This window comes from Lutra lutra, chromosome 16 (genome assembly GCF_902655055.1).
Source record: "Lutra lutra chromosome 16, mLutLut1.2, whole genome shotgun sequence".
Classification (NCBI taxonomy): domain Eukaryota; kingdom Metazoa; phylum Chordata; class Mammalia; order Carnivora; family Mustelidae; genus Lutra; species Lutra lutra.
In genome coordinates this window covers 43,480,156-43,496,476 of record NC_062293.1, presented here as the reverse complement: position 1 = coordinate 43,496,476, position 16,321 = coordinate 43,480,156, and the positions used below count along the sequence as shown (strand labels likewise).

General features: G+C 37.7%; 1 protein-coding gene across 2 annotated transcripts in view; it reads right to left on the bottom strand.

The window, feature by feature from the left end:
* Positions 1-16,321, bottom strand: part of TAOK1 (TAO kinase 1) — a 169,847-nt gene that overhangs the window by 11,645 nt on the left and 141,881 nt on the right. For both annotated transcript variants that reach the window (XM_047707229.1, XM_047707228.1), the window contains 3 exons: positions 13,828-14,067; positions 9,897-10,109; positions 7,257-7,439 (listed from right to left, as the gene is read on the bottom strand). In XM_047707229.1, coding sequence (XP_047563185.1) covers positions 7,257-7,439; positions 9,897-10,109; positions 13,828-14,067 — 636 coding nt within the window. The remainder of the gene's footprint in view (positions 1-7,256; positions 7,440-9,896; positions 10,110-13,827; positions 14,068-16,321) is intronic.

The following is a 16,321-nucleotide window of genomic DNA, read 5'->3' as shown; positions in this document are numbered from 1 at the left end:
GAACATTCCCCTGCAAAATTTTTTTGAAATAAAAAGTTTAATATAATCATGCCTTAAGACTTAATTACCAGTTTACATGAAATATGAAGAAGAGAGGAATACATTAAATGACACTACAAGGATGAAATAAGCCAAATCCATATGTGAGAATTCCTATAGAGCATAATGATCCAATTCTCAACAACAACAACAAAAGGTGTGTGCGTGGGGGATAGTGGTTATAGACTAAAAGACTTAAAAGATAATTAACCAAATGCTATGCCTGGACTTTGGGCCCCTATCCAAATAAACCAACTTAAGACATTTTTGAGATAAAAGGGGAAATTAAAGCATGAACTGAGTATTAGATAATATTAAAAATTCATTATTAATTTTGTTAGATATCACAATGGAATTATGATTATGTCAAAGTCAGAAAGTCCTTATTTGATTCCAAAATATTTTGGAATCAAATGATGGTATGCTGAAATTCCCTCCCACACCTCCTGCCTCCACTGCAAAGTTGTATGTAGGGAGCAGGGGGAGAGATAAGAAAAAATTAGCAAAATATTGATAACTGTTGACACTGGGTGGTAAGGACTTGGGGATTTCATTGTACTAATTCCTCCTACTTCTGTGTGTGTTTGAAAATTTCCATGATAAAAAGTTTTTAAAAAATAAAGAGAATTTATAAAGGAGCATTACATCAGTTATCAAAGTATTTGAGGATTTAAGCCAATATTCATTGCTCTCTGCAGAAATCTAACTCAACAAATACATTTAGTTTTTATGCATCAAGTTTTCAGGAGTGTCCTTTTTAAAAAAGTTTGGCCTGGGAGACACATGCAAATAAAAAATCACCATAGAGGGCGCCTGGGAGGTTCAGTGGGTTAAAGCCTCTGCCTTCGGCTCAGGTCATGATCCCAGGGTCCTGGGATCGAGTCCTGCATCCGGCTCTCTGCTCGGCAGGGAGCCTGCTTCCCCCTCTCTCTCTGCCTGCCTCTCTGCCTACTTGTGACCTCTGTCAAATAAATAAATAAAATCTTTAAAAAAAAAAAATCTCCACAGAATGTGGTAAGATGTAATAACAGATTTACAAGGTATAGCAGAAATAAGAAGGGATGGAGTGATTCATTTTGTAAGGGAGAAAGATGAGGGCAAAGTATTCCCAGAAGAGGTGGTAGAGACTGGACTGTGAAAGAATACAAGTTTACCAGGAAGAGAAAGGGGAGGAAAAGATATTTTCCGCCAAAGTAACATGTGCAAAGGCATGGGAAAATGATAAAATAAGAAGTACTGGGGCCAGAATGGATTCCAGTAAGAGTCAGAAAATTATTGAACATTCTAAGTACTAAAGTGTTACAAAGTTTTGAACTGAACATTTCATATGAAGGCTGAAGGAGAATTTAAGATTAGACATGAATGCTTCTGAGAGAAAGACATCAAATTGTTAACTGTGATTTCTGAGTGGTGGGACTACAGACATTTTAATTTCTGTTTATGTTTTCCTAACCTTGTCAAGTTTTTTTTTTTTTTTGGTAAAGATTTTATTTTTTAAGTAATCTCTACACTGATTGTGAAGCTCAAACTCACAACCCCAACATCAAGAGTTACATGCTCTAATGACTGAGTCAGCCAAGTGTCCCTAAACTTGTCAAGTTTTAAGAAAAATCGCTGTGTATTTGTAAAATGATTTTCCATTTTTAATAACTACATATAAAATACCCAATTCATATAGAGATTAAGATTCATGTAGAGATTAAAGATTAGGATTCATATAGAGATTAAGGATTCAAAGAAATTCAAATTTATCTTTGAAATATTTTTAATGTAAAACTTTCAAAAGTCCATTTACTAAAAGCATTTGTTTTAATTCAAGGGATTTAATAAATGATGTGACTGTGCTGAGTATGTATGATTTGAGTGTTTTGCGTATTATCTAAAGGAAACTCATAACAAAAATATTAAACACATTAATGCTTATCAACCTTTAATCTAGTAAGCATTGCTTCAATTTTGTTTGCTCAGTTTTGTCATTTAGGAAACTCAGAACATTTTTCAATAATATAAAAATGAAACTAAGATTTGTGATATGCTATATTAATCCCCCGGCCCCTTTTTTAAAGGTTTTATATACTCAGGGCACCTGGGTGGCTCAGTGGGTTGAAGCCTCCACCTTCGGCTCAGGTCATGATCTCAGGGTCCTGGGATCGAGCCCCACGTCGGGCTCTCTGCTCAGCGGGGATCCTGCTTCCCCCCCCCCTCTGCCTGCCTCTCTGCCTACTTGTGATATCTGTCTGTCAAATAAATAAAATCTTTAAAAAATATATAAAGATTTTATATACTCATTTGAGAGACAGAGAGAGAGACAGGGAGAGCAGAAGCAGGGGGAGGGGCAGAGGGAGAAGAAGCAGATTCCCCGCCAAGCAGGGAACCCTATGCAAGGCTAGATCCCAGGACCTGGAGATCATGACTGGAGCCGAAGGCAGACAAAGTTCAACTGACTGAGCCACCCAGTGCCCCAATTTCCATTTCTTTTAAAACCTTTTACTTATTTTTGCAAGTTAGCAAGGTGGCTTCACTGGGTAGATAAGAGTTACCATAATTAAGACTTTTGAGATGCTCTTCCAACCTATCTCCTTTGAAATAAAATGTATTTTTGTGTGAATATTTTCAGTTCAACAAAGAAAGGACCTATAAAATGTCCCAACTGTCAATTCTTATTTAAGAAGTACCAACCATGTTGCTGATGCTGCGAAATACTGAGAGAAAACTAAATGAAATAACAAAACAAACAAACAAAAAGCCCATTTATACTTGGGAGATACTGATACTTTTCATGCATGTATGAAACTCACATGGGATTTAACATTTACAGTGATGTTATGCTGAATTTTTAATGTAAATGAAGTATGAGAAAAGTTGTAGTAAGACCTCATTTGAGTCAACTGAGACTTACTTACTTGGTGTCTCAACCTAAAGGAACAGTTTTGGTTCATTTGGAGGCTGAAAATAATCCTCAAACAGAATTATAACATTCACTCAGATTTCACCTCTATTTATTTTCAGACGACTGCTTCTTTTCTGTATAACCAGTAAGCACAAAGTGTAGAAAAAGAGCTGTTAAAATTTTTCAAAGTTTTTATAGTGAGGGTACATGGATTTGGTAGTTGCCAACTGACCCAAACCGCTTTACGGACCTGGGCTTCACCTGAAATGTAAACATTAGCCCTAAAAACCAAGCAGCAACTGAAGGCTCTGTAGATTTGTCATCCTATTGTTCTTTTATTATTATTATTATTTTTTAAAGATTTTATTTATTTATTTGACAGAGAGAGATCACAAGTAGACGGAGAGGCAGGCAGAGAGAGAGGGAAGCAGGCTCCCCGCTGAGCAGAGAGCCCGATGCGGGCCTCGATCCCAGGACCCTGAGATCACGACCTGAGCCGAAGGCAGCAGCTTAACCCACTAAGCCACCCAGGCGCCCTCTTTTATTATTTTTAATACTAAATAATCATAAGCGTTTTCCATTATCAAAGTAGTATTTTAAAAGGCAGAAAACAGAAATCAACTGTATTAATACAGCTACTACTAGCATTCTTTCAATTTGCTGTAAATTGTCTTTTTTATTTTATTCAACACATCATAAGCATTTTCCCATATTAATATTGGCTTTGTAGCCATCACTTAAATGAATAAATTTCACTGGCTTGGCCATAATTACTTAATTATATCTCTATTCAGATGGTTAGGTGTTTTCTTTTATCTTTTATTTTCTCCCATGTTTTTATTTAAATTCCAGTTAGTTAACACAGAGTGTAATATTAGTTATAGGTATAAGATTTAGTAATTCATCACATACAAACAACACCTGGTACTCGTCACAACAAGTGCACTTAATTCCCATCACCCATTTAATCCATCCACCTACTCACCTGCCTGCTCACCGCCCCTTTACTAACCTTGATGGTTAGATGTTTTAAATCATGATAAATATGTTATAATGGGGGTGCCTATTATAGTACATAGTTAGCACATAGTTAGCATCTGCCTTTAGCTTAGGTCATGATCCCAGCATCCTGGGATCGAGTCCCATGGCAGGTACCTGCTCAGCAGGGAGCCTGCTTCTCCCTCTCCTCCCCACTCACGCTCCCTGTCACTATTTCTGGCTCTCTCTCAAATAAATAAAATCCTAAAAAAAAAAAGTTATAATGACTGTTTATATGCATAATTTCCCCTATATTTTGGATTTCTCTTCCCTAGACTAAATTCTCAAAGTCTCAAATGCTTAACAATTCCAGAACTCAATATATACATCTGTATTGCTTTTCAAAATGCATTTATTGTATATGAGAGTACTACTGCACCTTCACCTATGGATATCGGTTTCAAACCAGGCTTTGTAGAACATGTAGACTTTGGTTCATATACTGAAATAAAGCTGTATCTAAGTTATTAATTAGCACTGTTTAACTCTGAACCACTAGGTGGAGCTAAAAATACAAATATATTTTAATAGTACCACTATTTCTTTCATGACACTATTTATAAAAACTACAGAGGTTTTCCTTATAGTGGTAATTTTGAAGCGTAAGTGACAGAATTTCAGACTGAATTTTATTTTTTTATTTTATTTTATTTTTTTAAAGATTTTTATTTGACAGAGATCACAAGTGGGCAGAGAGGCAGGCAGAGAGAGAGAGAGAGAGAGGAGGAAGCAGGCTCCCTGCAGAGCAGAGAGCCCGATGTGGGACTCGATCCCAGGACCCTGAGATCATGACCTGAGCTGAAGGCAGAGGCTTAAGCACTGAGCCACCCAGGTGCCCCCAGACTGAATTTTAAATGTTCAAACTGGAATCAGATTTATAAATCTGATAAACTATAGATTTTTCTCAAAATTTATGTGTTCTATCTTTCTCATCCTGAATAAGAAACAAAACCAAGATAATTTTTACAGCCAAATACCTCTCAAAGGAGCTCGTAACAAAGACAGCTGTCCCAGGGAAATAGTATCATCTTAGTTAAGTGGATTTTTTAAGACTAGTTTTTGAATATAAGAAGGCATTGTATTTTTATCCAAAAACAGTAACAACTTTCATTAGGCAAGACCATTAGGCAAGTATTCACTTACAATGGACCAACCAGCTGTTGGGAAACGGTTGTGTCAGGAATTTTTTTTTTTTTTTTTAAAGATTTTACTTACTAATTTGTCAGAGAGAGAGAGCACAAGCAGAGAGAGCAGCAGGCAGAGGGAGAAGCAGGCTCCCCACTGAGTAGAGAGGACGATGTGGGACTTGATCCGAGGACCCTGGGATCACGACCCGAGCTGAAGGCAGAAGCTTAACTGACGGAGCCACCCAGGCATCCCTGTGTCAGGAATTCTTCAACACAGCTCTAAATCCTGGATACAACTGATATTCTACTACAGCTTACCCTTGAACAACATGAATTTGAACTACATGGATCCTCTTACATGTGGATTTTTCCCAGTACAGTACTGCAGACAGATAACAGTATAGTACTGTATATGTATTTTCTCTTCTCTAGCTTACTTTATTGTAAGAATACAGTATATAATACACATAACATACAAAATATGTGTTAATGGTTAACACATATTTATGTTATTGGTAAGATAAGAATATTTATGTTTTATCGGTAAGGCTTCTGGTCACTTTCATACATGTAAGAAAAGCTACATGCAAATTTTCTTTTTTTTTTTTTTTTAAAGATTTTATTTATTTATTTGCCAGAGAGGGAGCAAGACAGAGAGAGAGAGAGAGGCAGGCTCCCTGCTGAGCAAGGATTCTGGGATCATGATCTGAGCCAAAGGCAGATCCCAGCACGTCATATGAAATTTTCAACTGCACAGGTTGTCGCAACCCCTAACCCCCACATTGTTTAAGGGTCAACTACACTTCTAGCAACAAATGCTTTCCACTCTCTTAAAAATCTTCTGCTCATCACCCTTTCCCCCAAAACACACATATACTTAAACACACAAGTTTAATACCTTAAAGGATGAAATGAATTTGGGGATTTTAGTTCTATTCTTTCATATACCTGACAAAGAATAAGTAATAAGTAAATGAAGATACAGCTAGAAGTAACATTTTCAGCCTGATCTTTCACATGTGTGAAAATAATCTTCTGTCCTCTATCTTCCACCAATCTGTACAGCTGCAGGTCCAGGATGCACAAGTGAAGTATATATTCCTGATCCTCTGTCCCCACTTCTCCCAGGCAACTACTAATGTTCTTTTTCTTCACTATCCAAGTTTTCCTCCAATATTCTTAGGTAGAGCTAGGTACATAAAAGTGAGGAACACGGAGCCGGAGCTACTCTCTCCCAATTCAACTGTCTTCACATAACCCCATATTCCTTCCTCTAGCAATTACTACTTAATTATATTCCCTTGATGTTTAGTACTCAATAATTGTAAGGTTCACTGTTGAATCAATAATTTCATTTTTGAATTTTTAATTTTTTTTAAATTATTTATTTATTTATTTATTTATTTGACAGAGACACACACACACAGCGAGAGAGGGAACAGAAGCAGGGGGAGTGGGAGAGGAAGCAGGCTCCCCGCCGAGCAGGGAGGCCTATGTGGGGCTTGATCCCAGGACCCAGGGATTATGACCTGAGCTGAAGGCAGACACCTAATGACTGAGCCACCCAGGTGCCCCAAATTTTTAAATATTTTTTAAAAAGATTTTATTTATTTGAGAGAGAGAGCACAGGCAGGGAGAGTGGCAGAGGGAGAGGGAGAAGCAGGCTTCCCACAGAGCAGAAAACGTGATGTGGGGCTCCATCTCAGGAACCTGACATCATGACCTAAGCCAAAGGCAGATGCTTAACTGAATGAGCCAGCCAGGCACCATAAAGCAGTAATTTTTTTTTTTTTTAAAGATTTTATTTATTTATTTGTCAGAGAGAGAGAGGGAGAGAGAGCAAGCAAAAGCAGACAGAATGGCAGGCAGAGGCAGAGGGAGAAGCAGGCTCCCTGATGAGCAAGGAGCCCGATGTGGGACTTGATCCCAGGACGCTGGGATCATGACCTGAGCTGAAGGCAGCTGCTTAACCAACTGAGCTACCCAGGCGTCCCCATAAAGCAGTAATTTTAAAGAAAAAGAAAAACACTACCAAAACCAAAAGTAAGGAGATACCGTATTGTGAAAACAATTCAATGTCACCTGTCAATATGAAAAAAGACTTATAATGCTTCTGCTGAAAGCAAACACTGGCACAATTACCTTCCTCATATTACTTATACCTTTTGTTCTAAGAGTGCCCTACGGAGGGAGACCCTCTGTTCAAGCTCTCGAAGTTCTCGATCATGTTGTGCCTCTGCTTGCATCTTGATTTTGCTCTGATATGCATTCAACAGCTCCAGTTCCTGCTGCAGCTGCATCTTCAAAACCTGGCACTCTGCTTCCTGTGCTTCATCCAAACGTAGCTGAAAAAGAGAAAGAAAATATATACTACTGTGAGTTATCTATTCCTCACCTATGGAAAAGAGGAGGTATGAGGAGTACTCTTTTGCAGGATACACAACTGTTCTCTCTCATGTCTTGGAGTAAACATCTCTGAAGAAGAAAGGCCTACCCCTGGGGCAAATAATATATTTTATGTTAATAAAAAAAAAAAAGGAGGAAGGCCTAGTAACTAACCACTGATGGCATTAGGAAGATAAAGCTATCAGGAGCTCTTTGGAGGATGCCTAAATAACCACTTTTTTTTTTTTTTAAGATTTAAAAAATTTATTTATTTATTTGACAGACAGAGATAACAAGCAGGCAGAGAGGCAGGCAGAGAGAGAGAGAGAGAGAGGAGGAAGCAGGCTCTCCGCTGAGCAGAAAGCCCTATGAGGGGCTCGATCCCAGGACCCTGGGATCATGACCTGAGCCGAAGGCAGAGGCTTTAACCCACTGAGCCACCCAGGTGCCCCAATAACCACATTTTTCTTTTCTTTTTTTTTTTTTAAAGATTTTATTTATTTATTTGACAGACAGAGATCACAAGTAGACAGAGAGGCAGGCAGAGAGAGAGAGGGGAGCAGGCTCCCTGCTGAGCAGAGAACCCGATGCGGGACTCGATCCCAGGACCCCGAGATCACGACCCGAGCCGAAGGCAGCGGCTTAACCGCTGAGCCACCCAGGCGCCCCATCTTTTTTTTTTTTTTTTTTAAAGATTTTATTTATTTATTTGACAGAGAGAGATCACAAGTAGATGGAGAGGCAGGCAGAGAGAGAGAGAGAGAGAAGCAGGCTCCCTGCTGAGCAGAGAGCCCGATGCGGGAACTCGATCCCAGGACCCCGAGATCATGACCTGAGCCGAAGGCAGCAGCTTAACCCACTGAGCCACTCAGGCGCCCCAACCACATTTTTCTTAAGAAAAATCTAGAATATGATCAGATGATATAGGTAAGACTGAATGCTTTCTTTCCAATGGGAATAACTATAGCATAAAGACAGGCAAACAGCCTACTGGCCAAATCTGGGCGGCTGCCTGTTTTTTGTTTTTTGTTTTTTTTTTTTCTTTAAAGACTTATTTATTTATCCTAGAGAAAGACAGAGCGAGAGAGGAAGAAAGACAGGGAGAGAGAATCCCAAGCTACTCCTCACTGAGTAAGGGGCCTGACAGGGAGCTTGATCTCATGACCCCAAGATCACGATCTGAGCTGAAACCAAGAGTTGGAGGCTTAACCAACTGCACCACCCAGGAGCCCCAAGAATGGTTTTTACTTTTGAAATAGTTACATTTGCAATAGCTATGTAAGTACCCACATAATATCTTCAATTTTGCCTCCTGGCCTACAAACTCTAAAATATTTACAACCTAGCCCTTTATTTTATTTTTTTTTATTTTTAAAAAGATTTTATTTGAGAGAGAGAGAGAGAGAGAGAGAGAGAAGCAGGGTTTCCGCTAAGCAGAGAGCCTGACCTGGGGCTTGATCTCAGAACCCTGAGATTATCACCTGAGCCAAAGGCAGCAGCTCAACCCACTGAGCCACCCAGGCACCCCAATCTGGCCCTTCAAGAAAATGTTTACAAAACTTCTATAGAAAATATTTTGGGGTGCCTAGGTGGCTTAGTCGATTTTGTCAGACTCTTGATTTTGAGTCTGGTCATATCTCAGGGTTATGGGATCCGCCCTACATGGGGCTCTGAGCTCAGCAGGGAGTTTGGTGTTTTCCTCCTCTGTCTGCCCACTCCCCATCCCCCATATTCTCTCAAATAAATCTTTAATTAAATAAAAAAAGAACCTGAAGTTTTAAATAGGCTCTCCGCCAGTGCCTCTCAGGTGTTTAGCATATATCCCAATAGCATATATCAAGATTGGAGCAGCAGTTTTGTTAGGTAGTGAGCAAAAAGTAGTACTGTATTTAGACTCCAAATGGTCACATTTGAGTACAAATATGAAATATTTTCTATATCACAAATGGAAATACGGTATTTCTCTTGCATGTCAGTGGTTCCCTAAAGACTTCAGAATCAAATCTACATTTGTGGGGCACCTGGGTGGCTCAGTGGGTTAAAGCCTCTGCCTTTGGTTCAGGTCATGATCCCAGGGTCCGGGGATCAAGCCCTGCATCGGGCTCTCTGCACAGCGAGGAGCCTGCTTCCTCCTCTCTCTCTCTGCCTGCCTCTCTGCCTTGTGATCTCTGTCAAATAAATAAATAAAATCTTAAAAAAAAAAAAACAAAAAAAAACTTCAGGTCTGAATGTATCAGTGAGAATTCTATATACATCATGCATGCTTCCAAGCAATGTTCAGAGAAGGAAGAATATGGACCAACACTAAGATATCCCAAGCCACAGAAGAACTATCATTTCTAACTAGTATTTTAATTGCTGGGTAGAAGAAAAGGATCACTAACTAAATTTATTTTGCCTAAATAAAACAAACTCACAGCTTGTGTGGAGAGCATTTCATTAATGCTGTGGTCATACTGCTCAGCCAAGATGGCTAACTTCCGGGTCTGCTCCTCTTTGAGCCGTTTCAGAACAGCCTTGTGCTCACTCTTTGGTGTTGTCTCCAATAGGTGATTTCTTAATGCTTTATACTGTCTGGTTTGGATTTTGCAGGTGTCCTGAAACTGCTTTTTTATTTGGAGTTCTTTAGACTGGGAAGAAAAAAATAGATACATACAATTTTTAACATATGGCATTTAGTATACCTTAGGCTTACATTAAAATAAAGTCTACAAGGAAAAAAGGAGAAGAAAAAAGGTCAGATCATAAGGCTGCAGGTACTTTTGCACTTGGCTATTGGGTCAAACCACTAGATTCTATGCATTTTTATAACAAAAGCTCTAATTTAAAACATTAAAATATCCATAACCTCATTTATCACAGGACTTTAAACAATACTTATTTTGTTAAGAAATTTGGTGACTTGAGTAAATATTAAAATTAGCTTGAATTACCATGTATACTGATGACAGAAAATTAAATTTCTTTTCATGTATTAAGTACATATGAAAGTATTTTACAGGACAGACAATATTTTATCAGATCTCTGAGGGAGAAAATAAGCATATTTACTCTGTTCCTTATCTGAGACACTTTGTTTTAATTTCTTCTAATAACAATCTCAACTCTAACTACATACTGAAAATATATACTAACTACATACTAACATACAAAAGCAGGGTATTAATAAATAATATTATTTATTAGTTAATTATCTTTTCCTTAAGGGAATAAACTAGATAGAAACATACTTAGTAATGGTTTATTCTTTAATACCATAAGCAAAAACGTGAAAATCAGTCAGGTTAACTCATCTTTTAAAGGTCAAACAAAAGTTATGGGGCAAGAGAACGGAAAACTTTCTTGGGAGTGATAAGAGACATGAGCTACATAAATATTTCTGAGATAAAATAATTGAGCTCAGAGACAGAAGAGTTTTGGCTTTGGTTTTTGTTAATCACAGGTTATTCTATGAACTCATGTTTTAATAAAATTTAATAAGATGAGATATAATTCTATAAAGTATATTGAGTGAGTCTGTGAGAATATATTCATTTACTATACTAAGGCAGAACATATACTTGGAATTATTTTACCTTAATATAAATACTGCCAGACATTGATTGGATGATTCAGCATGCAACAAATGCACATCTTACCGAAGTAAAACACTTGTCGGGGAACTAGTTATTCACCATTCAACACCAAATAGACCTTTTCCATATTTTACACCAACTGAGGCACTAGGTCATAGTCATTAATACTTTATTCTGTGAAGGGTCACACTAGAACCCTGTGAAGGGTCTAACTAGAAAGAGAAACTCTTGGGTTAATTATGCTCAGTAGTACCACACTTAAATACTGTCCTTGGTTAACAAAATTCTTCCAAGTGGCTAGGAATGAAACAAGGAGATTTAGACATTCTTTCCTGCCTCTGTATAACATTCAACCTTTTAGAAGTTTTACCAAGAAAACTGTATAATCACTCCGTATCATTAGCCTAATGAGAAAAAAGAACTTGCAATTTTTTTTCAACAAGAAGAGTAACACCTATTATCAAGAATAAACTATATCTTTCAATAGTTAACCCAAGTGAAAACAAGAACAAAGTTATAGTTGTTTCTATCATTTAAACTCACTGAACATGATTATCTGGATGGCAGATGAAGAAACAGCAGAGTAGGCAATACATGTTTACTCAATCCATTCTACAGAAACCCAAGTGCTCAAACTAAAGTCCCCCTAATTCCCCACTGAAGTCTTGAAGGAAGCTGGAAAAGACAACTATTATGACTTAGGCATATAAAAATGCGACAAGTGGTGTTAAAATATAGTCTGTTCTGTTCAAATGGAGCAAGTAGACAGATATACATAACTAAGAGGAACAGTATGATTTTCTTCCCTACTAAAGTAACAGAACGGGACGCCTGGGTGGCTCAGTTGGTTGAGCAGCTGCCTTCAGCTCAGGTCATGATCCCAGCGTCCTGGGATCGAGTCCCACATTGGGCTCCTTGTTCTGTGGGGAGCCTGCTTCTCCCTCTGCCTCTGCCTGCCACTCTGTCTGCCTGTGCTCGCTCTCTCTCTGACAAATAAATAAATAAAATCTTTAAAAAAAAAAAATAAAGTAACAGAACAATTTACAGAAAATCTTGAGCTCACTGGTCATCAAAGGAGGCATTCTAAGTCATTCAAAGTCTGACTATGATTGTGAAATATTATTTTTCTCCTCACATTTGATATAGTATGTGTAAAAATCTAATCTAGTGTTTACAAGCTTTCAAACTAAAAAGGTTCCAATAAGAGGAAAGAGAAAGGAAGGCTTAAACATCAAACAATCTACCTATTCCAAGTCTTAGAGAAACGCAATCCTATCAGTTTTATGGTATGACTAGAGAAAACTAACAAGCTTTCAGTTTTGTTTGCTTTTCTGGGTGCTGCTGACTTTAAAGCAATAATAAATTTTACAGACATACTGTTTTAAAAATCTTTTAGGGAAAATTGTCTTTTCTGTAGTCAAAACAGTATATATATATACCCCCTTCATCACAAAGATAAATCTGAAAAATCATTATGAATTCCAATTTTTTAAGTATAATTAATAAAGGTTACATGGGGAGTCAACACAAGCTACTCTGTAAATGATTTTTATTAGTTAATTTGAAGACACAAAAAAGTGAAATTTTATCCCAGTTCACAAGGAAAGGGTAAACCATCTTAATTTTGAATATATTTCATTCAAGACAGTCTATTAGAAGTGAATTGGAATTCAGAGTTACAATTGGATATAGTATAGTTTCTAGATTTTAACACAGACTACCTCTGTGAATAAATCTCACTTCACTCCAGGACAGTTAAAGACAAAAAAACAATTTTATAGTTAAATTCTCAAACAAAAGGGGGTAGGGTAAAATTTAAAAAGGAAATACCGTGGGATATGGGCCTTACTGGATATAAATTGAAGTTTAAAATTTGCAGACATATCCAAATTAATTGATGTACTACTTTAGACGACAGCCTATGCAGTGGATGGTTTTGTTTTTGCTCATTAAGATTAATGTGACTATACTCCTTCAATATTTATTACAAGTTATAAAATTTGAAAACACCTTGGAATTGCTAACTCTCATTGACTATGGGTTAGACCAGCTGGAGAGTGAGGGAAATCTCTATAATACACTTTGGTATCCTCATAGTTCATACTATGTGAATGAATTACTGTATTCAAAGTAAATACAAAATTTAAAGTCCTTTGATATTATATATCACCAACACTTGTCTTTACTTATTTTTGGGGGGGAGGACTATATGACAACTTGCTCTACTCTGATGTGCTAATTAAAACAAAACAAAACAAACAAAAATATACATATATATATCCCAACTACCATGGTCTTACCTACATTACCAAGCAAAGAAAGCAAGCAAGCAGACTCACACTGTGATGATTCCTTTGTTCCTCTTAAGATAAGTACAATGAAGGGAAAGGGAGTAAAAAGACATTTTCTATTTATTGGCTTCTGTGCTGGTTAAGAACTTAGTGTCTTATATTAAATAAGATTCCAAAGTTATATTACTTGGAACAGAGAGAATAAAACAGGTTAGCATATTGACATGTTGACTGTAGTAACAGCATTGGACATTTGAGTACATTAAAAATCAGAATTTTGATTTTTTATGGCATGTCCTACAGTTAAAAGTTTTGGTATAATGTTGAGAAATACATAAGCAAAAAGTCTACAGGTATATTAAAACCAACCAAACATTCTTCAAATGAAAAGAAAAAAGTTTATTGATTTGTTTATGCCAGACCTCTTACATGGATGCCATTTAACTCTTTCCCCTTTTATCAAGATACTTAGTTAAAGGTACCTTTAAACTCTTAGGCTGTTGTCGAACCTCCATGACATGCTTTCGCCTTAGTTCCCTTTCTCTTCGCTTGTTATATTCCAGCTGGTTTGTCAGCTCAGTTTGATGTTGCAATCTGATCAACTCACAGCGCATCTTCTGAATGGTGTTGAGGTGACGGAACTCCAGTTCCTGCATGGATTCATGCTGTCGCAGTAGCATGGCATGCTCTAAGTCCTTTTGAGTCTGCCTTTTATTTAATTCCTAATCCATAACACAAAAGACAAAGGTATAATACTGCTGTATGATGCCAGAAAAAAAAATCCTGAGAAACAGAACAACTAGGAAATAGATGTAATCCTCTGATTCAATAATGGTTACATGGTAAGTATGAGGGTTTTATAATATTTACTACAGTAAATGGACAATTAGTAGCACAAATTTTCTTATGCTGTTCATTTACTATTTACTAACACTACTTTATGCAGTCAAGTTAAAAAGCTATTGAATCTATCTTAACAGGTTTACTGCCCTTCCCTCTTTCCTGTCTTTATTGTTTCCTAGTTTTATATTTGAAGAGGGTTCATAAGCCATTCCTTGAATTTTTTCAGAGTATACTATTTAATTCTATTAGGAGGAGCATACCCAGTATAGTGTAGTGGTTAAGGACATGGACTGTAAGCCTGATGATTCACAGACCTGTACTCCTGGGGCAAATAATACATTATATGTTAATAAAAATAATTTTTAAAAAAAGGATAACTATTTGGAGAAATCTAAAATGAGTAAAATGTATCTATGAATATATATGAATAAAAAGAATGAAACTGTAAAAAAAAAAAGAATATGGACTGTAGAGCTGGGCTGCCTGTATTCTATTTCCTTTTTTTTTTTTTTTTTTAAAGATTTATTTATTTGAGAGGGAAAGAGAACACACCTGTGGTAGAGAGGGGCAGAGGGAAAAGGAGAGAGAGTCCCAAGCAGAGCTAAACAGAGCTAAGCCCTACTTGGGGCTTCATCTCACAACATGGCAATCAGGACCTGAGCCAAACCAAGAGTCGAACACTTAACTATACCACCTAAGTGCCCCAAGGTTGCCTGTATCCTAAATCTTAGTTCTGCTATTTATGACCTGCAAATCCTTGGGTTAGTTATTTAAACTTTCCCCTTCAGCTTCATCACTTCTCAAATGGAGATAATATAGCTATTTCATAGATCTAATGTGAGGATGAAATAAGTTCATAAATGGGAAGGTCTCAGAATAATACTTAGCACATCATGCTCGATAAATTTTTTTTGCAGATTAAAAAGAACAAGTGTGGGGACGCCTGGGTGGCTCAGTTGGTTAAGCAGCTGCCTTCGGCTCAGGTCATGATCCCGGCGTCCTGGGATCGAGTCCCACGTCGGGCTCCTTGCTCGTCAGGGAGCCTGCTTCTCCCTCTGCCTCTGCCTGCCATTCTGTCTGCCTGTGCTCGCTCTCTCTCTCTCTCTCTGACAAATAAATAAAATCTTTAAAAAAAAAAAAAAAAAAAAGAACAAGTGTGGGGCATCTGGGTGGCTCAGTTGGTTGAGCATCTGCCTTTGGCTCAGGTCATGATCTCAGGTCCTGGGATACAGCCTGATGTCAGGCTCCCTGCTCAGCAGGAAGCCTGCTTCTCCCTCTCTTGCTCCCCCTGCTTGTGCTCTAATAAGTTTAAAATCTTTAAAAAAAAATGTTTTAAAAAGAACAAGTGTAACACACACACACGCACACGCACGCACGCATGCACACACTATAGAAATCGAACTTGCCCTCTTTGCCTCTGCAAACTCTTTCTCCAGAGCTCCAGAGGCCAACAGTCTGGTACAAATGCTTCCTAAAATTGCCCTCATGCTTACTGTGACACATCTATTATACAAAACATACAGTTTTAAAACTAAATACCAAAATACATTATAGGCATGTGATATGCTTTCTTCAACTAAAAACATAATGGACATATATCCGAACCAGATGGGTAAATAAAGATCTTTTAAGTTTCAATAGTAAGCTTCTGCTTTACAATTCCATAATTTTTCCATTCTCTTGCTTTAAACACATTTGCAGTAAATATCCATGCATGATGCACCATATAATCATGTTATTATTTCCTTAAGATAAACAGTTCCAAAGTGGATTTGGTGGGTAAGAACATATGTGTATATTAAATTTTAAAAAGCTATTGCTGGGGCACCTGGGTGGTTAAGCGTCCAACTTTTGATTTCAGCTCAGGTAATGATCTCGGGGTAGTGAGATTGAGCCCTGGGTTGGGCTCCACGCTGGTGTGGGCCTGCTTGAGATTTTCTCTACCTCTCCCTCTGCCCCTCCACTCCTCATGCTCTCCCTCTCTCTCTCTAAAAAAATAAATAAAAAAGCTACTGCTGTGGGGCACGTGGGTGGCTCAATCAGTTAAGCATCTGCCTTCAGCTCAGGTCACGATCTCAGGGTCTTGGAATCAAGCCCCACATTGGGCTCTCTGCTCAGTGGGGAGTCTGCATC